Here is a 27,100-nt window from a genome sequence, read left to right on the forward strand (position 1 = left end):
GACAATTGCACAATTAGTTTCATGATTATGATCTCTAAATATTATCAGTGAGCGAAATTTGGACCCAAGCGAAATTAAGGCACCCCACGGTACTTGATGAATCTTCAATACTGAAAAACACAATATTTCCGAGATTTGTACAAAATAAGTAAAAACTATCAGTTTGTTTTTTTCGTTTTCTTATTCGATGACAATCAGCTATTTGAAAAGGGTTCGAATTTTAATGTTTTCACTACGATTTATTCAATAAAGAACACTGCAAAATCATTTTATTTCATCGTATTTTATGTACTCGGCAGAACTTTACCTTAAGATATTACAATTCGAAGGATTTCTTTCAACAATAGGAACAATTTATTTCCTGGTATTTTTCACATTTCTGCTTGTATTCTTTACGTTTCTGTAAGCATTCTTGATATTTATGTACACTAGTTTAGTTTTATTATCAAAGTAACAGATAAAATTAGTTTATTCAAATCAAAACTCATCACTCACTTACGCAATACGCTAAGAGTTTGTAGCAAATCCGCTCAAAAACGTCGGATTACGCATACGTACCGCACTCCGTCTCTCTCACTCAATCATCCATCACCCTCATCCGAACCTGGCGACCACCCATGCGTCGATTGCCATGGGTCTTCATCGCCCGCTGTGCATCCATACCGCTTCGGAACCGTACCATGGCATCACCGGTCGGCCGTCCATCGGGCAGGTATCGGCGCTTGACGTCTTCGACGCCGATGTTGTACTCCCGGAAGAATTTGGCCAATTCTTCATTCCTCGCCCGGAACGGAAGATTCCCTAAGAACAGAATGTTTCCGCGTACCTCCTCCGATTGGTTATCCACATTTTGCATGTCGGAGTCATTGTGATCCTGTCCATCGGTATGCTGTGACTGATCTTCGTTTTCGGACTGCTGCGATTGAGGTTGCTGGGATTGTTGTTCCTGTTGAGACTGTGGCTGCTGTTGTTGTTGCTGAGCTGGTTGTTCTGGTTGCTGTGGAGTTGTTTGCTCTTCGTGAGCCTCTGGTTCACTATGATGGCCCGTTTCGTCATGCTCTGCATCTTCATCGTCTTGATCCTCATCTTCATTGGGGTTCAGATAATCAGCATTGGGCTGCTTCAATGGCGGGTCATCGTCTTCAGGACCATGCTGAACCGAACCAGAGTCATTTGCATTATCATGGTGTTGAGAGGAGTTCTCGACAGGTTTATCGCTTTCCATCGTGCTGGCGATCTGTTTCTCAGGAACATTTTCATCCACGATCGATTCATCCACGTCTTTAGAATAGTCATTATGATCCTCGTGATCGTCGTGGAACTCTTGATCGTCATGATCTTCGTGGTGCTCAAAGTCTTCTGGCTTGTCATCGTCATAGTGATGATCATCGGAAAAGCTTAGGTAGTTATTTTCCTGGAAATTCCTTCCCTCATTGTGTCTGTTGTCATTCATAAAGCGATCATCATTGCCAAAGCAGCCACCGTTGCCTGTGTTATCTTGGCCCCTGAAATTGTTGTCATTATTTCTGAAATTGTTTCCACCGAAATTGTTCTCCCTGTCGAAGCTGTTGTTGCCACCTGAATTGCCGAAGTTATTTCCTCTGATGGGACCACCGCCCCACTGGTGCCTCGGTCCATTCTGATTCATTTTTTGCATGATATCCATGAGCTGATTGCTGAACAGATGCTTGATGAACGCCTTCCTCTTCCCGATTACATGGCCGTGTTTGGAAAGGGTCTCTTCGGCTTCCTGCGGAGAGTCAAACTCCACCAAGCAGTCGCCCGTGGAACGGCCATTCCTATTGCGAATGAACTGCACATGCTTCGGGCTGAAGCCTTCCTGATCGAAGAAGTCGTACACCCTGGGCTCCTGCATGTTGAACTCCAAGTTGGTGATCATAATGAAGTTGGTCTTGGCGTTATCTTCGTTGTTTCGGTTGAACCGGTTGTTAACGAACTGTCCACCCTGATGGGCATTGGCCATTTGCTGTTGCTGCCGTTGCTGCTGCTGCTGTTGTTGTTGTTGCTGTTGATATCGGTTGTTGCCCATCGGACCTTGATCTTGATTGTTGCCCATCTGCTGTTGTCCAAACCGATTGCCACCCATCATAGGAGGACCCTGGTTGAAGCCCATTCGTTGCTGTTCATCAAAGCGATCATTGCCGAACGGTGGTCTGCCTTGATTGTTGCCCATATTACCCATCTGCTGCGGCTGCTGCTGCTGTTGCTGTTGGGGTGGTGGCAGCTGTTGGTCAAAACGATTGTTACCTCGTCCCATCGGACCCATATCTCGCGGACCAAATCGATCATTATTCATAGAAGACGGAGGACCTGTGTGACAAAACGCAATCATTAGAAATATAGACTAATGCTGTATGCCCAACAAATCAAGAGCTGTATCTACGAACACAAAAAAAATGTCCCTGAGCGTCTTTTCATCAATTAGGTGCGGCTCAAAGAGTGAATGTTCTGACTACCAGCGACTGAGTATGAAATGCTGTATCGCGTCAGCTAGACCTAACGAGGCATTCCCTTCGGTTCGAAGCAAAAGTAGAGCAGATGGATGATTCAAAGGTAACGACCCCCCGCTTGCGAGTCAGCCGCGTAGTTGCCGGCTAAGAATAGGACTAGGTACTAACCCCAATTCAAGGTGTCAAGCGACCCGTGCCGAGGAATGAGTGATCGAGGGGGTGAAAAAGATGCTCGATCTTTAACGGAGCCTGTGGGGCACCTGGGCACCCCCCACAGTAAGCTGTCCCTTACCGCGTTAATGCAGAGCTCTGGCGTGGTGGACATTCTTTCTCGTGCGACTCGTGGGAATCAAATATGAGTAACAAATCCAATCAAATTCAGAAAGCAGGTGCAGTAGGTAGTAGTGGTGCGATCAACCCCTTCGCAAGAAGCGGGTTGATGAGGTCTCCAACAAGGAGAAGCGAGGAGTCAGGTGCTGGAAGCTGCTTACGCAGCTCAAGCGTGGGAGCTCCTGTCCACTCCACGACAAGCCAGCCGGCGGAGGTTATGGACGGAGCATGGTTGCTGAGGGCCATCAGCCAAGTAGTAGGAAAAGGACGGCCCGCATTAGAGGTAGCTGAGCAACAGCTTGGCAAAATTATCGACTTTGCGACAACTAAGTCGAATATAAGCAAGGACCTGAAAACGGCCTTGCTTCGGCTTAGAGCGTCTGTCGATGAGGCCAAGCAGGAGCACGCGGTCGCGTTGCTGGCTGCAGCAGCGGCGGAACCCGCAAAGAAGAAAGCGTCTAAGTTTACACAAACGGAGGCCTTCTCCTTCGCGGGTAGTCCGAAGAGAGTGGAAGCGAATGCTCGTGACAAACGTGACAAGCATTCGCAGAAGCGGGCGAGGCAGCCGTCAGGTGAGGAGCTGTCTGGCGGTGCCCGCAAGGCCAGGCGTATAATAACCCCGAAAGCCGGTGGTAATGCCGGAAAGTCGGACCCCAGCCAGGGTTCCCGGAAAGCTGGGAAGGGTGGGCCTGAAAAGGCTGGCCCGTCCCGGAACGATGGGAACAAGGGGTTGCGACCACTGGTGCCCCCCCGGCAGCCACAGAGCAGGGCGATCCAAGGAGAGGACCCTCCTTGGACAAAGGTTGAGCGGAAGAAGAAGAAGAGGAATCCGCAGGTAGAAGAGCAGGGCGCCAAGCCAAGGCGCAGGAGGGTACGTGCCAAGCGCGAGAAAGGTGACGCGCTCGTCATCAAGACTGAACAGTCGAAATACTCGGACGTCTTGAAGGCGATGAGGTGCGACGCCAAGCTTGAGGGTCTTGGAGCCGACGTACGCAGTATCAGACGTACTCGTACGGGCGAAATGATCCTGGAGCTTAAGCGCGAGAAGGATCACAAGGGCGCCGCCTACAAGAGGCTGGCAGAAGAGGTCCTTGGTGATGGAGTGGAGGTGAGGGCTCTTACGCATGAGGCGACTCTGAAGGTCAAAGACTTAGACGAGATCACCGAAGCGGGAGAGCTCGTCACGGCACTGCGGCAACATTGCGATGTTCAGGTGGCCGCCACAGCCGTCAGGCTGCGGAAGGGGCCAGCAGGGTCACAGATAGCTCTGGTTCAGCTACCTGTGGCGGACGTTAAAAAGTCCGTTAAAGTAGGGCGGATAAAGGTGGGCTGGTGCGTATGTCCTTTGACATTCCACGAGCCACCAGAGGTTTGCTTTAGGTGTCTGGAACCAGGACACAAGTCGTGGGACTGTAAAGGCCCTGATAGGCGCAAACTGTGTCGGCGATGCGGCGCTGAAGGTCATAAGACCCAAAGCTGCACGAGTCCACCCATCTGTATGATCTGTACCGGGAAATCCTCGAACAACAGACATCCAACGGGTGGTCCAAGGTGCCCGGCCTTCAAGAAAGCCGCAGTGAACAACAAATCACAGTGTTGGTAACGCAGCTGAACCTGAACCACTGTGATGCGGCTCAGCAACTGCTTTGTCAGGCGGTTTCTGAGTGGGAGACGGATATCGCCATCATTTCGGACCCATACGGAGTACCAGCCGGTAACGGCAACTGGGTCTCGGATGGGACCAGGAAAATGGCGGCGATATGGACGACGGGTAAATACCCCGTGCAGGAGTTGGTGTCTACTACCTATGAGGGCTTCGTGGTCGCCAAAGTAAACGGGGTCTTCTTCTGTAGCTGTTATGCGCCTCCGCGGTGGCCGATCGAGCAGTTCACGCAAATGCTGGACCGCTTAACGACCGTGCTAACAGGGCGAAGGCCGGTGGTAATAGCGGGCGACTTTAATGCCTGGGCCGTGGAATGGGGAAGCCGTTTCACGAACCAGCGGGGTCAGATCCTGCTAGAAACACTGGCCATCTTAGATGTCGACTTGGCTAATGTCGGTATGTACCAAGAGTACCTTTAGTCGAAACGGAGCGGAGTCAATTATTGACGTGACCTTTTGTAGTCCTGGCCGCAGTGTGCAATGGTTTAGAGGAAACGGCGGAACACGTTTTGTTCGTGTGCCCGCGTTTTCGCACAATGCGTGACCGCATGCTTGCCACATGCGGGGAGGACACAAACCCGGACAACTTGGTCCAGAGGATGTGTAGGGATGAGTTTGGCTGGAACGCCGTTTCAACGGCTATCACCCATATCGTCTGGGAACTACAGAGGAGGTGGCGCGTGGACTCGGAGAGTGGCTAGTCCAGATGCAGTACAAGAGGTGGTCCAGGGGTTCAGAGTCGGCTTCGTAGGTCATACCGGTGCCCTGCGGTCGAGATCGACCCTTACAGCGATTAAGTGGCCGCGGAGAGGAAAGTCCCGGTAGCGGTGCTGTCGTGGCGTCGGTCTACTGGGTTGGATCCGAGCCCGTGGTTGGAAAGGGGTCCTCGACAAGGGTCGGGGTAGGTGAGACCCTGCTGTCTGCAACCTACGGATGCATCTGACAGGGCCTGAAGGGTAGTGATACCCTTCCTTACGGGCAGGTCAGATCGGGTTGCATGTGGGCATCAGTTCTTGATGTCCGCTCAGCAGTAGGGCGCGGGACCCTGCCCGCCTTCCGAGGACAAAGGGAGTAGTGAGGACCACTCGGGAAACTGGCTAAGCGCCAGCATGTTACCGTGATGGACTCTGCAAAGCGAGTCATCGATGTTCGTTGCTGCAGGCTACGCAGCTAACCTTGAGGGTGCAATATGCACTAGCCCCTCTCTGAAGCAATAACTTCTTGGTGGTTCCGGAGAGACGTAGGGTTTGGCGACCATAGGAATGTGTTTAGTGGGTCGAGGAGAGAGTAGTCCTGGCTTCTACTATTGTAGTAAAAGACGGCCTCAGCCCCACACTATCCTAACCTTCCTGTTAGGGTGTCTGTTTGCAGATTATTCCCCTATGGTTTAGAAGGGAAAAAAAAAGACCAGCTACACTCACACAAGGAACCAATGAGATATCTGCCGGGCACTAAGCATGCATCTTCAGTGTGGGAGTGTTGATGATCTTCTATTTTTAGGCAACAATGGCGCCTGCCATTGCAGGTCTCAGGTCAATGGGGAAGGAGAGGGAAGTGATGATTGCATTCATTTGTATCCACATCAGCCCGAATAAACCTCTGCGTCTGCACAAATTCATGTGGATGTCGCAGTGTTGGTAAGGTATGGTTGGCAATGGGTTCACACATTGGTGCGTGGATGCCAGGTGTAAGGTAATAGATTAGTGTATTTATTACATACTCTGAAGATATTGCGGCACAGTTCATTTGATTGCATAACTCGTAGGCGTTATATGATAGATTTGACACTGTGCTAGGAAAGTTGGAAGGAAGGAAAACGACTTTTTCAACCCATTTCTGTTCTAGCAATGGTTATAAACTTATGAATATACATGGATTGTATATATAGAGAAGAGGAAGAGATAGAAAGATACAAAGTAGCAGGAAAGGAACGGGCCAGGGATTGAACCCAGGACCTTCTGTATATGAATCAGAAGCGATAGCCACTAGACTACCAAGCCCGTTCTGGGAAACTGAAGAAACATCACCCAAGACCGACGAATGCGGTGCTCTACCTCTACTATACACTCGGGGTTGAAGTATACTTACTAACTTTGTAGCCAACAAGGTATCAAGGTAGAGTCAAATTGATACTGTGATCTTGAAAAGCATTTTGACCACCCTAGTTTCATCATATTTGAAAAATGTACAAAAAATATTGAGAAACTTTCCCGAGGACACCATACAGCTAAAACTTTCAACATAGGCGTTAAACTTCCTGTCCAGCTAGATACGACTCTTGGACCATTATTATCTTGATTAAATTGTCAACCAGAAACTTACCTTGGCCGAATGGTGGCTGCTGCATCTGCTGATGCATCTGTTGGTTCATATCATCCTGACGCCGGCGAGGATCGCGACTCATATCCCCGCCAAATCCAAGATTCAGTTGAGATACATTTTGAGCTTGTTGCTGTTGCTGATGTTGTCGTAGAAGCGGTGGTTGTTGTTGATATTGCTGCTGTTGTTGTTGTTGCTGCTGCTGCTCCTGCTGGTAGTCTTGATTGTTGAAGTTCTGATTAAACATACCTCTGGGGTCACGATTCATCATCGGTGGTGGTGCGTTTTGTTGGAATCGTTCCGGCTCCCAACTTTCGTCTTCGATAGGATTGCGCTGCATTCCTGAAAACTGTTGGGCCAGTGGGAATCCACGATTCATCGGAGAGGCGTTGCTTCCTGGACGTTGCTGGAGTTCGTTCCCTGGCATACCCATCATGTTTGGAGGCGGCGATCCAAACAAGTTCTCAACCGACTTCTGCGGAGTTGGCTCATTTGCGTTCATATGCTGATGCCGACCATCTTCGTTATTTTCATCATCTTCCGCTAGATCCATTTTGTCATCGTCTTGTTCATCCTTCTTGAAATCCTTGGAGGATTCATTCACAATTTGAACAGAATCATCCAGCACTACCACCGCCGGCTCCGGCTCGTCTGGAGCTTCGTACTCATTCTTAGCCGCATCGTATTCAATGTCCGAACACTGCTTCACAAACACCCGCTTGTTTCTAATATAGTGCTTGTGGGTGCTGTCGCACGCTTTTCTCGCGTCTTGCAATCGATGGAATTTTACATATCCATCCAATTGTTTCGGGTTCTTGTAATTCTTAATGATCAACACTTCCACAATGGTGAAGTCGGAAAAGATTCTCATCAGGTCCAGCTCGGTGGTCATCGTAGGAAGGTTCCAAACAACCACCGACCCTTGCTTGCCTTCATCTTCATCACGGATCTGGATTACTTCCTCTCGTTTCTTTTCCTTTTCTTCCAAATCGACTTCCTTCCAGTTGTTCGGTACTTCGTCGTAGCTAGGACGATAAGCGTCAATTGCTTCCTCAAATTCCTGATCCGATATTGATTCGATCTTGATAACCGAGTGCTTCAGTCTCATTCCATCCCGTGAGAGCGCATACCGCTTGCCATCCCGCCGCATGAACCTCACCAACGCCACTCCTGTTCGCCTTCCGTTCTTATCGTTGATCATCTTGATCCCGTTGCTAGAAATTGTCTGCCCGTGGAAGAACCTTCGCACCTCACCATACCCTGTGGAATTTTCTAGATGAGAAATCTTCACCGATTGTCCATCAATACCATCGCGTTCTTCCGATCTATCTGCTCTCTCTTCCATACTCTGGTTCCGCTTGTTCATTCCATCATCCGTACGATAACCATCACCCGGACGATTCCCATCTCCACGTGGCGGAAAATCAAACCCTCCACGATTATTATTTTTCGCGAAAGTGTTGCTCTCTCCATCCGAGAAATGTCCTCCTTGCCTGTTTCCGCCCATGTTCATTCCTTGGAATACCTTCGTGTCACGTCGGGCTTGCAGCTCCTGCAACTTGCTCAGCTGCTCGTTGCTCAGAGGCTTCGATGACTGGAACGATCCATAATTCACCGATGGTAGCACGTTCATCCGATAGCTCATAATCGGATTCTGTACGACTGCAAGAGGTTTCTGTCCCTGTCCTTCACTGCGATCCCCGCACCCTTCCTCGGAGTTTGTTTTTTGCGAAGGACTGATCAATGGAGGTATAGCACTCGCCTGCTGCACAGGCTTTTCCAAATCCGTATTGGCCAATTTTAACAAACTCTTTTGAATTGGCGAGTCCCACGGACTCGTGAATGTCGTTGGCTGTAGCACGTTCGGTGTCACCTTCGGACTTGGAATCTTAATCGCTTCCGCAGGCGTTGTCTTACTCTCACTTCGCTCACTGAATCGCGACGATTTCTGCTTCGAATTTTTATCAGCCGTTTTCTGGTCTGCCTCTCGCGTTTTGTCCCGTGTTCTGTCATCGCGACGATCGCGGGATCGGGATCGGCGCCTACGATCGCGACGATCGCGGCTACGGCTTCTACTTCTCCTATCTCGACTTCGGTCTCGTCCTCGACGTCTGCTACCGCGGTCCCGACTTCTCGACCTCGATCGTCGCCTGTCTCGTTCACGCGAACTAGACCTGCTTCTACGACTGCTTCTTTCACCTCCGCCATCTTTCTTCGACACGCTCTTGGAACTCGTATCCGTTCCGGCACTCTTCTCCGCTTCGCCTACCTTCTTCAACTGTTCAGAGAGTTGCGTGAACGCCGAATTAGTAGTGGGTGGCGACCCAGCCGCACCATAGGATTGAGCGCTCAGCGCCGAAAATAGACCAGCAGCTGGAGCGTTCGGCTGGAACATTCCACCACTCGGCGCCAGAAATCCCAGCCCGGGAATTTCCGAATAGATCGATTGGTTTTTCTGTTGGTTCAGATTTTGCGCCAGAAAGCCCGACAAGCTTATGACCGGCGGTTGCGGTTGCGGTTGGGCAGCCGTTACAGCGGGAGCCGTAACTTTAGGAATAACCGGGGCTTGCTGTGGAATAACGGGGGCACTCTGGGCGGACAGCTGCATAAATGACATTGTTGTACGACGAGCTTCCTCGATCACCTTTTGCATTTCAGCGCGAGAGGACAGAAGAAGCGTGACCTGCACTTCTTTGATCTTACCCCCGTTCATCATCATTGCCTGACGGGCGTCCTCGTCGGTACTGTTGTTTGAAAAAAAAATAGAAAAAATGTGGATTTTGCGTCATGCTAGAAATTTAACAAATAGAAGAACATTACGCACATTGCAGATCTCTGATCTCTTTCGTTAATTAATGTGATATGTGATGTCTCTCTGAATACCCATGGGATCTAAGCTTAAGTGAACAGATGTGCCAGATTGTGCGAGAGTCCCAATTCAAGCTACCTGTCCCGCACTGCCAAACGCCCCGGAAAACATTCCAGATTTTAACAATCTTCAAGTTTTGTTGCAGTTTCTGAGATTATTTGGACAAATTGGGACATTCTTTGACTAAAAAATGGATAATGGCGCATCGATTTTTTTTTTTAATTTTGTCTATGCGAAAAATGTACTCTAAGAAGTTGGTGTTCAAAATATCACCCATTCCCTTTGCCAATTTCAAAAGTTACAGCGCTGACAAGCTAAATTAGGTGTTGTAATTTACAACACCTAATGCAAAAATCATTTGTACCTACACGTTCTACTGTTTCATCATTGCTACAGCAATAAGTACTGCATCGATTTATATGAACTTTTTCACATATCTTAAGACAGAGGTTCCCAAACTTTTTGCTACCGCGGCGCTTTTTGAAATTTTCAAAATTGTCACGGCGCACCAATAACTTTTTAAAAAGAATTTTAATAATTTTAACACCTTCAGTTCAAAATTTCAAATTGTAAAATAAGCCTTCAATGTCATGCTTTCTTATAATTCAAAAAAAAGAAAAATTGTTTGAAAATTCGCAGAACTTAACACAAATTTTAGATATCTGGTGGATTGCATTGCAAAACTTTTAAATTTGTTAACCAAATTTCAGGGAAAAAAGATATAAGAATGGATTGTTCAGAAGCTGTCAGGACGGCTGACAGTGACGGTGAGGGGTCATGTTTTTTGTATTCGGAACTCAAAAAACTCAACTCAATAAAAACCGGTTTTCAGAATCATGCATGACATTGACACATAAATTGTCGCAGATTTTTTACGATGAGAAGCTAAACCAGCCTAGAGCTGGAATTCTTAATTATAGAGACAAACAAACAAGTTGCAATAGTGATGAAAGTAAAAATATCGCCCCGAAACATTTGAGACAGCACGAGCTACGAAGACCTGGAGATTTACAGTAATTATAGGTGACAGTATTATAGAAAGAACTTCAAAAAATGTTCTTGAAATATTTACTTCCAAGTCCAAATATCAATTTGAGGGTCTTTACGATTTTTTTTTTTAAATTCCAGAAATTTCAAAATTTAGCGAAAATCTAAATGTTTTATGAGGATATAAGAAATTCCGAAAAACGTTCGCAGAATTTAGAATACTTACTTTTTAATTAAAAATTTAGAAGAGGGAAACCCCTTTGAATGAATTTCTTTGGAAATCTTCATCAAAAAGGCAAGACATTGGTATAGAATACAAAAAAGGGTTTGAGGTGACATCAGTTTTACTAAACAATAAAAAATCAACTAGAAATATATTCAGCCTTCAATAATAAGAGTTTGTTTTTTGTGTTTTGGGTCAGGAGCCTGCGGCGCACCTGAGAGATGTTCACGGCGCACCAGGGCGCTGCGGCGCACAGTTTGGGAAGCACTGTCTTAAGATACTCCTAGGCCAAATTTGAGCGATTTCAATGCATCCGTTGCAGAGTTACAGCCGTATTTCTGTGTCTGATCAGCAAAGATGGAAATATTCTCTAAGAGATTATCCATCATAAACAAATGCTTTGTGTTTCATTTTTCTTGTAAAACAGAATTGCTAGTTGAATAAACGTGCTTTTCAGTCAAATTCAGAATGCTCAGAGCTGCTTCGCCAACCATACAGTACTGGCCAAAATTATAGGCAGTGATGATGATACGATGCATAGTTCGATATACCTTTCTTCGGGTTAGCTTAACTCAAATGCCATTATTCGAATATAAGTGTTTATTGATCACGAAATAAAACTGCATTGTTTCAAACATTAAGCAAAACTTAACGAAGGAGAAAGAATTCAAATCTTGAATTTGGTCGAAAATTGTCTGGCCAAAATTATAGGCACTTTATCGACCTTCCTAAGAAAGTTTGATGTTCTCTCTCAGACATTAGTAATAACATCACCAGGATCCTTCAATATTCTGTTTAGCAGAGGTGTTAGTATTGTTTAGAATCGAGATCATTGGTTTGTAAGTTTGATTTTGGGTGTATTTTATCAAATGTCAATGATAGCTATCTCGAGATACTTGTGATTTCTAGTTTATAAATTTGCAGTTAATAATAAATGTCCTCCATACGTTTCCAAAAGGTTTTAAGTGTAGGTTAGTGGGCAAGCCATCCAGAATATGAACTCCCAGGTATTGTAATGGGTAAGTTTTGTTGTATGGCATTGAAATTGATTAATTTTGAATTGTGAAATGAAGCGTTGACTTGTTCAAAATACCTGTAACCATCATTACGACTAAAGTTCTTGTTGAAATATTTCCCGTGGACATTGTAAATGTTTCTGTTATAACTAATGGAATTCAATCTATCTTTCTATGAAACCGGCAGTCCAGTTTCTATTGAAGAAATGCAGTCTCACACACTGTTAGTATCCAGTCCCACTTTCCGTTATTATTTATACAGCTACTCAAAAAAGCGGTTTTCAGTCTAAGACAACAAGTAAATTAAGAACGCCTCGAAGGGTGCCAAAAACATGCCCATTGGAGCCAAATACAACGGTACCATGCTGTATTCAGTGATTTTATCCATTTTGAAGAAATTTACTGGAATATGGGGTGTCTGTAAGGTGGAGAGTAGAATGACGCAATATGCCATTCAGCATCCAAATACGACTGCAAGGGGCTGGGGTAGTAACAGTCTGTGGGGATGATTTTTTTTTAAAGATATTGATCCCCTGATATCATCTGGGGGTATGCTGAATGCCAAACAATATATCAAAACTATATCTGTTGTCTAGGATAAACACTTTGATGAGAACTTCAGTTATAATGATGATAACTGGTATTTCCATGAAGAGAATGCTTCATATCACAAGGTGAAATAACAATTGATTGGTTCCAAAGCCATGGAATTTCTGTCCTAGCTTGATCGTCAACTAGCCTAGATAACAATCGTATTGAGAACACTTGAAGTATATTGATTAGCAGTTGTAGAACTATCAAACTAAAAATCGCCAGGTATTCGTTGTAGCTTTCATGGATATTTGTTCAAAATTCACCAAACGCCAATGGCATAAACTTATGATCCCGATTCCAAACCGTGCTAAAAGAATATTTAAGGCTCGTGAAAGTATTATAACCTCGATGATAAAAAGTTTCTGAGATAGGACATCATACCTTCTTTAGTAGGTCAACATAGTGCCTATAATTTTGGCCAGACAGTTTCTGACCAATTTCAAGATTTTAATTAGTTTTTCTATGTTGATAATCGTTTGGAGTAAAAAACGTTGTATTGTTAATATGTAGTCAATAGACAATAATACTAAAATAATTGCATTTGAATAAAGCTATCTCAAAGGGAGATTTATCAACCTAAACATAGTATCATGAGCATTGCCTATAATTTTGGCCAGTACTGTAGGTGACGGCGGATCAGCTTCGCTTACTCACGAGTAAGGAAGTGTGAGTATTCTCGGGCCTCTGTTGTTTATAAGAATAGATTTGTATTGCGTTTGTGTCTGCTCAGCTGCAATCTTCACCATTTTCCATCCCTGCCGGTCTGTTGAGGATACTCGCTGTTATGCGAGTGAGGGCAGTCAGTGCTGTTGATTATGAATATCATAGGGAAGACTGCCCAAGTAACCACAAGCATTATATCATTGCACGAATTAGACTGACTATCAACCTTTGCAATGCGAAATGCAGTAACTCCACACTTGTCATGCAATGATCCTTTAGATTGGCATTATCAATGTAATGATGCATTACATTTTTCTTCACATTCGAGTGTATTAAAAGCTGATATACGATAGTTCAATAATTCAACACTGCAAAAACTGAATAAATGCAATGTACAAACTAGCAAAGTTTGCTCTAACCATACAATTATAAAAGCTTGACTCTAATGGTAAACAAATGAAATCAAGAAGAGTGAACAACTTTACTCTAGCGGTCATCAACACTTCTGGTTTGACTCCCGACCAACTTAATCCCCGTTTGAACCACCGATCGAAGCAAGGATCGAAGGCTTTGTTCAGAAAAACCTTTTTAAAGAGGCCATGCCAATTCACATGCCAGTAATGATGGAAACCTCAATTAGCATGTGAGCAGTGTGCGAAGAGTGTTTTAATTTTCTTATATTGATCAAATATCTTCTAAAATGCATTATGTATTTATCAGTGATTTATCAGAATGTGATTACAGGGTTTCTATTACATATGACATAGTCGTTTTGCCCTCTACTGCAATGATTGAGACCGAAGAACAGTTTCCTTTTAGTTAATGAAATATCTGTTGTTTTCACTGCAGCAGAAACGGTCCAAGGTGCCAGCGCGTATGGAACTCATCTAGCGGTCATAAACAAATCTGGTTCGACTCCCGACCCGGCGACAAAAAATAATGGTTAAAACATCCATGTGTGGGGGCATTAGTACCGTCGATAATGAAGCGGTGCTAAAAATAGATTTTTGTTTTGGTTTTTCGTGTTGCACGTATTTAGCATGTGTAAATGCATATGTACAGCACATGCATTTATCTTACATTAGCAATGGCTGTCAACGTGCTGCAATATGTGGCATTAATTTGATTTTAGTGGGGCCCTTTTCGACTTTAATATTGCTTCAATGAGGTGTTTAAAGTAATGCAGCATTATATGCACAATTTTAAATATAAATATATAGCAAAATTGATGCACTTATATACGGCTTCGTGGTTACTTGGGTGGGTTGACTTGATCTCTTTTTCTCAATTTGTTTGTAATTTTGAGGAAAACACAAATCTACATTTGTTTTTGCACAGAATTCCAGGTAAACATCCATTGCAAGTTCATACTTTAAATTATTGTTAAAAATTTTCAAAACTTTTTTGGAGGCATGTCTAATAATACAATTTACAAAAATGGGACACTTGATCCCCTGACTCGTATTAAGGTGAAATGACTTCAGTGGGTTTTGAAATAAAAAAATAGCTATATGGAAACTATTTTAGATTCCGAGACAACACTGGGGAACCAGTTTCCGGAGGGATGAAGTCTCCTCAGTCTCCTCTATTGAAATTAATCCTCCTTTTGCAATAGAAGAATTCGAATGGCCCCCAATTGTAGAGGCGCTAGGTGAGATGAGGAGACAATCGTTTGTTTACATCAAAAATGCAATTTTTCGTCTTCAAAATTAACTAATATTTTGCCTTGGTAGTTGCTATTTTCCATTGGTAATGGCTTCCATTATCATCATTCTTGATGCTCACGCCGACAGATACCGGATTGGCCAGCTTACAAAAAATCCGGAAGATCGCCCGCCGGAGGCATAGCAAGAGCTCCTCAAATTAATCACATTAATTGTTCGTAAGTACACGCAGAAAAATCTTTTTTAAACTCAAAAAAATCCTGTGTAAAAACAACAAAAATAATTATCGTTCCCCGGCTAATAATTTTACTTTTTGATTTCAAAAATAAATATTTTTTGGTTTAATAATCAAAATTGTTGTTTTTAAAAAAGTCAGCTGTCAACATCTACAAAGCAAATTTTTGTTGAATTTACAATTTTTTTAATGTTTTGGCAAAACAACAATGATTCCAAGCGGGTATCGAACAGACACTTCTGAAATGCTGATGAGTTATTGCGCGTTGTTCATTATAGCCACAACTGCACTTGAAAATTGATCAATAAATGTGAATCACTTTCTACGTTATGGACGCTTGACGCTTTCCGATATTGCCAAAACATGATCATAAATTATTGGTCAGCGTGATTTTCCTCTATGGTTGAAGGTGCCAGCAACGCTCAAAATTTGGCAGATGGCACTTACAAAGTTGCAGTCTTTTTCGCATACACTAGTATGTATCAGCTGTCTGCCATTTAAACGTGAACATTTTTTGGATTTACTATTTTTTTTTAAATCAAAAATAAAAAAAGTATTCCAAACAAAACATTTTTTTTTTTAATTTACAATTTTTGTCTCGTTCAGCTGTCGTATTGAAAACAAAAAAAATTATAGTTGAATGAACAAAATAAAATTGTAGAATTCAAAAATAAATCTGTTTATAACAAAAATGAGGTTCAAAAATATATTTTTTTTGATTCAATAAGATGAAATTTCTCTGCGTGATTCAAATGCGCTTAGATCCGGTTCAAATTTGACTGAGTTATAGCGGAAAACAGACGAAAATAGAAGTGGCGCGATTCCCTATATCTCGCGTTTAGTATCATACAGGCGTATCTACAATGATTGATTTCTCTTCGTCGATTTTCTCTTCGGATTATTCCGGAAAATACGACCATTTTTCGGATGATCTCTCGGTGTATTTCGGTGAAGGACGACTAGGACTAGCATCTAAAACAACAAAAACAACCAAAAATGATTTACGGGCCAAGTTATTAGCCAAAGAGAAAATCGATGAAGAGAAATCGATTATTGTAGATACGCCCGTATTATACTGAGCGTGAGATATTAGGGAAAAAGCACTAGACTTCGCCTAGACTATTTCGTCAGCTCTCGGACTCAGAAAAAAAATCCAGCTTTCCATAGATGATTTGATGGGGGTGACGCATACGTGGGGAAGTGCTGATTTATGACTTGATGGTGGCATGGTGTGACCACTCCAGGATCTGCTTTTACTAAGATTAATTCTGAGATTCCTCCAGGATTACTTCTTCCAGGAATTCCTTCCGTAGTTTCTCCACAAATTTGTTGTGCGATTCCTTAAGGATTTTCTACTGTGATACCTCAGGAAGCTGTATCTGAGAGTATTTCTGGGGTTTCTATCACAAGTTCCCTCTAGGATCCTTCCAGGTGTTCTTAGATTCCTAAATGGGACCATCTGAGAGGTTCTTCTGGGACATCATGAGATTTCTTCCGAGATTTCTCAAGGAATTCGGGGAATCCTCCAGGAATTCCATGCGAGATTCCCCTAAGGCGCTGTCCAAAAACTTCGTAGACTTTTTTTCGGCCATCTCAGACACCCCTTCCCCTCGTAGACTTTTGTTCATAAAAATTTTTCGAAATTTGTATGGAGCGTAGACTTTGGCCAGACCCCCCGTCCTCCCCTAAGAGTCTACGTAGTTTATGGACAGGCCCTCAGGAGGGATGAGGTTCCGGAGGAATTTCAGAAGGGTCTGTAGGAATTCCGGACGGAACTCTTGAAGGAATGCAGAAAAGAGCCTCTAGATGAATCCTGGAAAGAGTTCTTGAATCTTGAAGGAATTCCGGAAAAAAGTTACCGAAGGAATCGTGAAGAAATTCCAGAAGCCATTCCTAACAGAAACCCAGAAGAAGTTGCCAGAGAAATTCCTGAAAGAGTTCCTGGAGGAATCTTAGATGGAACCTATTAAGAATCTCAGAAGGGATTCTAGAGAGGGAACTTCTGAAGGAACCCAAAATAAATCTCAGAGGAATCGCAAAAGAAAATCCTAGAGGGGTTCTAGAATAAATTTGTGGAAAAACCAAAGTAGTTCCTGCAATAATCTCAGGAAAAAAGCTGAGGAAATTCTAGAAGGAATTCCTGGAGGAATCTTGGAATTATTTGCTAGAGAAATTCCGGAAGGCATTTTGAAGGAGTCTAGGATCTTCTGAATTGATCTTAGAAGGTATTCCTTAAGAAATCCCAGAAAAAAGTCAGGAATAATTCCGGGAGTATTTCCTGGATGAATCCTGTCAAGTGGTCTTGAAGGAATCCCTCAAGACGGAATTAACCTTACGGTTAACCTCTTCAGAAGTTCCTCCTGGAAAAAACTCCAGAGGAAACTTCTGGAGGAATCTCAAAATAAACCTCCGGAAGAATCTCATCAAGAGCTTCCTGGTAATCTCAGAAGAAACTTGATTGATGTGTCTTTATTTAAGAGACTTTCAGCCCTTGGCTGGTTCGTCTCTGTCCTAAAAATCAGATTTTTTTTTTTAGTTTTTATTTATGTGTATTTTAACTTTAGATGCTTATTCTACACTCAAATCAGAAGAAACTTCTGGAACAAATTTGTGGACAAACAACACAGATACTCAAACTTTTACTCAAACAGCATCAAATTTGTCAATAAATCATAATATCCACGCTGTTTGTACCATTTAATTGCAAAAATGAAGAATTGATCATCTCACCATACAAAAATTAAAATCACTACTTTCAATCTAGTATTTCACTGATTGCGTCCTATTATAGCTTTTTCACAACAATTCCGCTTATGCCAATCATATCAGTAGCCAGTAGGTCGGCTCCAGAGGCACGTTCTCCTGCATTTGCCAATCATAAGTTACCCAAGTAACATTCTTTAGTCAAACAGGCTAGAAGAGGTTCTTAGAACCATCGTGAAACCAAATTAAAATGTATATGGTTTTATGACGGTCCTCAAAACCTTTTCAAGTCTAATTGATAATCAAAATGTTGTTTGGGTAATGAAATGAAATGATTGTCCAACGAATATACAGTGTCGGACAGAACAATGATATTCCATATAAAATGGCCAAGTTTGACTATATGTTAATCGGTTTCTAGTAAACCGATTTCACTGAAATGTTGGCAGCCGACGTGGAATTACGTAAATTTTGATATGTATTGAATTGATTGAGTTCTATGTATTATCTACTTCAAAAGATATAGACATACGATGCGACAAAACAATAACACCAGATGTTAATACCTAATGGTTATTTGTGGTCAATTAAATAGAAGTGTCCCCAAGCTTAAACGGCATTCTTAATTTTAGCACTAGTTTATCAATCATCAAGCATCAGCTAATCTCATATATCCTTTTGGTAATGGCAATCTGAAAGTGGTCCTATTTTGTCGTATCGTATATAAACGGTTTTCCTGGGAAGTTGACCAGAATGATTAAATAAACAATGGACGGCCTGCAAAGCAGCGTAAGAGTTTCGGGTGAACTATTCAGTTCATTCGAATCTCGCCGAGGACATGCCTGCCTACTCTTCAATATCGTTCTTTATTTTTCCTTCTAAACCATGGGGGGATAATCTGCAGACACCCTAATAACAAGGATAGGGTAGTATGGGGCTGATGCCGTCTTCTACTACAATAGTAAAAGCCAGGACTACTCTCTCCTCGACCCACTAAACACATTCCTATGGTCGCCAAACCCCACGTCTCTATGGAACCACCAAGAAGGTATTGCTTCAGAGAGGGGCTAGTACTGCACATCGCACCCTCGATGCGTAGCCTGCAGCAACGAACATCGATGACTCGCTTTGGAGAGTTCATCACGGTAGCATGCTGGCGCTTAGCCAGTTTCCCGAGTGGTCCTCACCACTCCCTTTGTCCTCAGAAGGCGGGCAGGGTCAACCCCGCCCGCGCCTAACTGCTTAGCAGACATCAAGAACTGATGCCCTACAATACTCAATATCGTTCTGGGTTCAACAGCAGGGGTACGATTTTCACAAAATCCGGTCAATTTGTGTGCTTCGCGGAAACATGGACGTTATTGCCGGAACATTTGAAACGGTAGCAGAACTATGTACAGTGTACATAGTTCTGCCACCGTTTCATTGTACACCCGCCTGAAACGCGAAGCAGCAAAGGTCGGACTGTTAATGAATTCGTCAAAAACAAAGTACCGTGATATCGGGTGAAATTGATCAGTGGGGTGAAATTGATCGACGAGAGGTCCATTTTTATTTGTTAAAAATAACGCTTTAAACTTTAAACAATTTGTGGAAAACGGCCATCGCATTGCTCAAGGGTTATTGAAAGATGAGTTTGCAAGTTTTACAGCCGATTAGTTACATATTTCGGTATTAAAGTCAATATTTACCGAAACTGCGTGTTAGGCGATCTTCATAGACACTTACAAACTTTTGTTACCGTAGTTGTTTCACACATGTAATGAATATTCGAATGAATATTTATAGCTGCCAAGTGTTCGCTAAACTCAATTTCGTCATCAAAAGTTCTACAAATATTGTAATTTATGCATAAAATTGCACTTTTTCGGAAGTGCAATATTGATACACATAATTAGTGAGAAAATTGCATACTTTTAGGCGTTTTCTTTCGATTTATTAAACTTTAAACTTAAATGATTAAAAATTTAGTAAACTTGTAACAGGTTTGCATAGCTTTTCGCATTCTAGGGTGGTTAATTTAGATGGGAAAATAATTTTAAGCATTTACAATGGCATTTCACTGACTGATCAATTTCACCCCGAAAGTAATTTTTTTGTTTTTTTATTTAAAATGATATTTATTATAATAAAATGATTTGCTGTAAAAGTTTCAACCTCGTTGACTGATGAAAACCATGGTCGTACTTGTTTTAAAGCATTGAATTTAACCATATCGACAAACATTCAAAAATTAGACGCAGAAAACTGCGAAAAGTGATCAATTTCACCCGAAATCACGGTACCGTGGATACACAGTTATGGATCACACACGGTTACGGATCAATTCGATGTTTACGGTCAAATGTCGCCTCATTGCACAGCATGACATAACATAGCATAATCTTCATAGCATAAACACTATACAGTTTCTTACCGATTTTGGCAACACGAGGTGAATTTTATGTTGCTAAATTGGGGTGTTGCCAAAATCGGTAAATTTTTTTTGCGGTTTATTTTCAACTTTAATACGTCAATTTGGCTTATATTTTAAAAATGGATTATTCACAAGTTATAAAACGAACCCTGTAGGTGACGTTCATAAATTACGTCATGATTTGTAAAATTGTTGGTTTTGGAAAATTTAATGAATTTTGATTTTTTGAAAAAGAGTAAGGCTAAAATGTAAATACATTTACAAATACAAACGATTTTTCGGTAAAAATTTTTGGTCAAAATTTTTTGTTGCCAAAATCGGTAAGAAATTGTTGCCAAAAACGGGTGTTGCCAAAACCGGGAAGGAAATGTTGTCAAAAACGGGTGTTGCCAAAATCGGGAGTAGACAAAAACGGGTGTGTGTGTGTGTACAATCCATCTCCCACTGACCGGCAGTGCTTTTATGGAAGAAATTTGTTTACACATTGGGTTTTTTTTCATATTTTTACTATCAAACATATGTAAACAACTTTAATCCGGGAGATGGAAGGTGATAGCTCTATTGCAAATCCAACAACCCATTTCGAGAATGCCTGTTCCTACACGTGCATTCTGAGGTCATTTTCATGTACAATAAGCCCCGCATGATATCATCCACATATCAAATGGATATCTGAGATGAGATCATACTTCCTGAATCAAAAAACCATTTCTGATTCTGGCGCGTATTTAGTTGGTTTTAAAGGCGGTGTATATGAAACGAACGGGGAGTAGACAAAAACGGGTGTTGCCAAAATCGGTAAGAAACTGTACTATGCAACGCCTTGCCATGCTAAGCTGCAACATACGACAGTAAACATCGAATTGACCCGTAACCGTGTTCTTCTTCTTCTGTATGGCTCTACGTTCTCACTGGAACTTGGCCTGCCTCTCTCCAACTTAGTGTTCTTTGAGCACTTCCACATTTATTAATTGGAGGGCTTTCTTTGCCTACCATTGCATGAATTTGTATCTTGTGAGGCAAGGACAATGATACACTATGCCCAGGGAGTCGAGAAAATTTTCCCGATCAGAACGGGAATCGAACCCGCCGTCTCCGGATTGGCGATCCATAGCCTTAACCACTAGGCTAACTGGAGACCCGTAACCGTGTGTCCACGGTAAATGCTGGCAGGCGGAACCGAACATGACCGGGTCCGTCTAGGTAGTAATGTGACGATAGACGGGAATACCTTCGAGGTGGTGGAGGAATTCGTCTACCTCGGATCCTTACTGAAGGCTGACAACAATGCTAGCTGTGAAATACAAAGGCGCATAATCAGCGGAAGTCGTGCATACTATGGGCTCCAGAAGAAGCTGCGGTCTAAAAAGATTCATCCACGCACCAAATGCACCATGTACACCAGTGGTAAGACCGGTGGTGCTCTACGGACACGAGACATGGACCATGCTCGAGGAGGATCTGCAAGCACTTGGAGTTTTCGAGCGACGCGTGCTAAGGACAATCTTCAGCGGTGTGCAGGAGAACGGTGTGTCGCGGAGAAGGATAAACTACGAGATCGCTGCATTTTACGGCGAATCCAGCATCCAGAAGGTGGCCAAAGCCGGAAGGATACGGTGGGCAGGGCATGGTGCAAGAATGCCGGCCAACAACCTTGCAAAGTTGGTGCTCGCGACAGATCCGGTTGGCTCAAGAAGACGTGGAGCGCAGAGAGCACGACAGGCGGATCAGGTGGAGCGTGACCTGGCGAGCATCGGGCGTGGCCGAGGATGGAGAACGGCAGCCACGAACCGTGTATTATGGAGAAAGATTGTTGATTCAGTTTATCTTGAGTTTGATGTAATACTAAATAAATTAAATGAATAATCGTATATCTAACTTTTGATGTAGTGAACAAAACCCAATCAATCAAATACAAATCAAAATCCACGTAACTACATGGCGACCGTCAAAATTTTAGCCAAATCGGTTCACTGTGACTTACGTCTACTAGTCTACTAGTAGTACAAAGATATCAACTAATCACTTTTCCATGTTTTACGATAGTGACCCCAAACTTTTGGCCGAAACATCATTTTAAGGGGTGACCCCAAACTTTTGGTCGATGACATCAAGGATTAATTTACTTAATAACTTTTTTTCTAGGTTTTTTAGCTAAGTTCTGTAAAAAGCAGTTGAAAGCTAATAGAAAATGGGTTATATTACCGCTCTCATCTTAAAATTTGATCGACCCAATTTCCAGCGACACTGCCGTAAGTTTATATTCATTTTTTTTAGAAAATTTGGCAACTTTGGGTTAAGTTTACATACAATTTTTTTTGAAAAAGTTTCTTTTAAATCATGTTCAAAGTTTCTTTGACTTATTATCTTTTAAATGAGACCTAGGGTTTTGAAATCGGACGCAAATTGGCGAAGCTATGGGCCTAAAAAAATGACATGTTTTTGAGGGGGTGACCCCAAACTTTTGATCGGGAGTGTAGGTGTAAGAGCCTTCATTAGCAAACAGTGTGAAGTTATTTGCTGATCTGTCTTATACTGCCTATGATCGCAAAATTGTCCCATATGAATAGGAAACCCAGCAAAGATGGGACTGATATGCGATCATGGGCAGTATACATGGCTGTACGTTTATAAAAGACGCAAATACGTAGTACTTAAAAACAGATTGATGCATCATACACATTATTTTCTGAAATTTTTTATTTGTCGTACCTACACTACAATTTTCAGTAAATGTCCCATAATGTAGAAAGACAGTAAATTTTCTTACTTGTTCAAAAAATCAACGGACGCCTAAATACCTTGTCTAGCTAAAAAACCCTAAAAAAATAATTGGATGTGACTGAGAGCAATTTTACGAAAATTACAGCCTTTCAAAACGGCATCTGACGCGTGAACGTTTTTGAGATCTTTACGTTCAACATTTTTTTTTCAAAGGTTTATAATTAAAATCAATAAATGTTTCTATGTCATTATTAAATTAGTGTCTCGACTATATAGGGCAAGTGTTCCAAATATGGTTATAGTACCAACCATTCGCCATAGTTGATTTTCACCCTTTAACGGCGTAAACCAGCAAGAAAAAAAATTGTGAACAACAGATCACGTTCACAAAAGATGGTTGCACTCATTTAAATCCCACATTTTGCTCAAATTATGGTAGAAATAAATCATTTTCCTTAAAATTTCGGATTCCTTGCACCCTTTTTCGCCATAGTGTACCAGTTATGGTTAATCCCATAAGGAATGCATGCAAATAGTGCGAAAAGGAACCGAAGTTAAAAAATGTAACCATAATTGGTACAGGGTTCCTATCATTGGCACACGCTGTAATACAGTCCCGATTCGTTCGTTGGTGGCTCGATGGTTGAATGTTCACTGGTTGGGGCAAAACCCAACTAAAAAGCACTGTCAATGTCAAAATAGATGTCAAATCGAGTTTGACGTCTGACCGCCGTTGCATCGGAGCTCCTGTATACAGAACGTTTGTGGAAGTATGCGAGTGTTTCGTGACGTATTTCTCGTCACTCGCGTGTGTCTAGAGCATTTCGATCAGATGTCAGTTGCCCCAACAGGCCCCGATGAACGAATACGATTCGCTAATCGGGGCGCAATCATGATCCAACCAGCGAATCCAGGCTGTACTAAAAGTAGTTTTGGCTCCGTTTGTATATTTTTCCAGTAAAGTGTGGAAACTTAGCTATCTTTTAACATATTGATAACATTCGTAGATCTTCTCGTTATTTTTGTAGAAATAGTTTTCCTTAGATAGTGCCATAATTGGTACATCCACCCATCCAATAGATAAATGCATAGTTTATCGATTGGAAGCAGGTGAACAATGTCTTATAAAACTTTTGCATTTTTTATGGGCCATACTTTACAAGAGAAATGCAAAAGTAATGAAAATGCTTACAGGGTCTCCACCCAAGTAACCATGCTATTGAAGCTGTACGTATTGCATATATAGAGCGCATATATTGGCATGTACTGCCCGCCCTACATTAGAGGAATTCCACGGAGTCATGTCAGTCGATCCTGAGCGACCATTTCAAAAATATATGAAACTTTGCACAGTTTTTCAATTTCATCTAAATCGCCATTTTTCGATATTAAAACTTCATATTCATTCACGACTAACTTTTCAAAAGGGTGTATGCGAAAATAGTTCAAAAATATTCTAAAAGCTGTACAGCAAAAACGGATTGTTCGATTGTTGTGAATTTTTCAGCAAAGTTAGATAACTAAATGATGATTCCTTAGAAAATATACACTGTAAAAAATTTATTTTTTTACTTTAAAAAAATATGATCTTTGTCACAAAAACTCAAATATCTCAAAACCCTATCTTTTTACCAACGTCAATTTTTTAGGGGAAATGGCCCATTATATCAGCTATCTTCCATAAAATTTTGGTGATGGTAAACTGATAAACAAAAAAGTTATGACATTTCAAACATTTCACAATTTTTACATTTAGTAACAAAAAAATTTTTTTTCCTGTGTAAATTATTTCGAGAATTATATTTTGATGCTGATTTTATTGTAAAAGCTACCGCCTGAATTAAACAAGTTGTTTTCATGATATTTTTGTTTGATTATTCATAATTACTATAGTATCTATTTGAAACTTAGACGCGGTCCAGTGTTGTGATCAAAAATATTGAGAGTGTCATACTTTTTATTGTACGTGACTGGTGAAAAAATCCCTTGATAGTGTTGAAAAGCTGTTGTAAGAAAAGCTGTTATAAGAAAAATTGAATTAAACTTATTTTTAAGGCAAAAGCTGTATAATAAAAATTTTATATACGCGTATACGTCTAGTTTATCATCAAAAAAAATTTACCTCCTAGAGAACAGACTTTATGATCGAAAGAATGCGAGTAACTTCAACAACAACAAATGCATGAGAGGTAGAATATTAAAAATTGTACAGTAAATTCTTTCTTCAGCCAAGCAAACAACACCGAAATAGTCTGTTAAAACAAATAAGTGATTTTGTTTATTATAATCTAACGAACAACATGAACAGTCGCTTTCTCAAAGGTCTTCAACTCAACGCTCTCTTGTAGACCGTTTGACGAAAAAAAAAATGTTCAAAAGAATTACGAAACCTCACCGAAAGCACCATAGATAAACTGGAAGAGACTGGTTATGCCCAAATGTCCACATTGAATACAAATTTACGGATTTGCACGTCCTGCCGTCTAGACTTTGTCAAACGAGCCATCTGTATATCATCGGTAAAGCAGGGCGCAGGAAGTTCGAAAACGACAACAACTGAGAAATTGCCAGAAGGGCTAAGTGCAGAGAGTCATGCCACCGTACCATCAGCGACATCTGTTTAAACAATTTAATCACGCCCCTTTTCAAAAATGCTTTGAAATATTCTTCAACATCTATACCCATTTCAATATTTTTGACGTTGCAAAACACGCTTTCAACATTCATCTTGAAGAAGAGGGAAAACACTTGTCCTCAAATGTAACAGCAAATTAATGAATAAACGACTAATGCGCGGAGGGCGTGATAAAATCGGAACATTACTGTACATATAATATACATAATACATAATAAAAACAGCTTGTGTTACTCACGCAAGGCCATTAACAATAAAATCAACATCAAATTGCGATTTCCGGCCGAAATAATTTACACTGAAAAAAAAATATTACTAAATGTGAAAATTGTGAATTGTTTGAATTGTCATAACTTTTTTATTTATTAGTTTATCATCACCAAATTTTTATGGTAGATTGTTAATACAATGGACCGTTTTCCCTAAAAAATTACGTTGGTAAAAGGAAAGGGTTTTGAGATATTTAAGTTTTTGTGACAAAAATTATATTTTTTAATGTTAAAAAAGATTTTTTTACAGTGTATATTTTCTTAGGAATCACCGTTTAGTTATCTAACTTTGCTGAGTAATAAAATTAGCATCAAACTGCGATTTCTGGCCAAAATAATTTACACAGAAAAAAAAAATTACCAGATGTGAAAAATGTGAAATGTTTGATATGTTATAATTTTTTTGTTTATTAGTTTACCATCATCAAATTTTTATGGTAGATTGCTAATACAATGGAATGTCATCCCTAAAAAAATTACGTTGGTAAAAAGATAGGGTTTTGAGATATTTGAGTTTTTGTGGCAAAAATTATATTTTTTCTTGTTAAAAAAGATTTTTTTCACAGTGTATATTTTCTTACGAAACACCATTTAGTTATCTAACTTTGCTGAAAAATTCATAGCAATCGAACGAACCATTTTGGCTGTGCAGATTTTTGAATATTGTTGAACCATTTTCACATACACCCTTTTGAAAAGTTAGTCGTGATTCAAAATAAAAATTTGATATCCAAAAATGGCGATTTAGATGGATCTGAAAAACTGTGCAAAGTTTCAGTTCAATAGAAAATTATGAATTAAAAAATTTCCTTAATTTTGATGCTGTTGCTTGGAATCGCTCATTAACCATTAAAGTTGAATTAAAGTGGCAGGTGGCGCCACTATTGTTGACTTACGATTATCGTAATTCAATAATAGTAGCACCACTTCCCAATTTAATTCAACTTTAATGGTTTATATAGAGTAATGCATGTCAATATATGTACAGGGGATAGACAAAATGATCGGGACAGGCAAAACTTTCACTTTTCAAAAAATGTTCAATTAGCTGTAACTTTTTGAAAAGTGCATCGAAAAATCTGAAATTTTTATTGTAAGTTGATCAATTAGTTGTGTATCGATGGTCCAATTTTGGAAAAGATCGGGCTATTCTACACGAAGCTATAAAGATTCTAGGAAAAGGTATAATTATCCGATAGCCAACTTTGAGCTGTTATATCTCCGGATGCAATAAACCGAATCCAATGAAATTTTGACCATAATGAGCTTTGAAAAACGTTTGACTTAACTTGAAATTATTAACAAGAGACAAAGTTTAAG

General features: G+C 41.3%; 1 protein-coding gene across 1 annotated transcript in view; it reads right to left on the bottom strand.

Moving 5' to 3' along the window:
- Window positions 1-353: 353 nt before the first annotated feature.
- LOC115270035 (uncharacterized) overlaps window positions 354-27,100 on the bottom strand; it is a 77,005-nt gene continuing 50,258 nt past the window's right edge. Inside the window, exons 3-4 of the mRNA XM_029878978.2 lie at window positions 6,786-9,526; window positions 354-2,331 (exon numbers count right to left, since the gene is read on the bottom strand). Coding sequence (XP_029734838.2) covers window positions 578-2,331; window positions 6,786-9,526 — 4,495 coding nt within the window. The 3' untranslated portion in view covers window positions 354-577. The remainder of the gene's footprint in view (window positions 2,332-6,785; window positions 9,527-27,100) is intronic.

Source organism: Aedes albopictus, chromosome 2 (assembly GCF_035046485.1).
Source record: "Aedes albopictus strain Foshan chromosome 2, AalbF5, whole genome shotgun sequence".
In the NCBI taxonomy this organism is placed as follows: domain Eukaryota; kingdom Metazoa; phylum Arthropoda; class Insecta; order Diptera; family Culicidae; genus Aedes; species Aedes albopictus.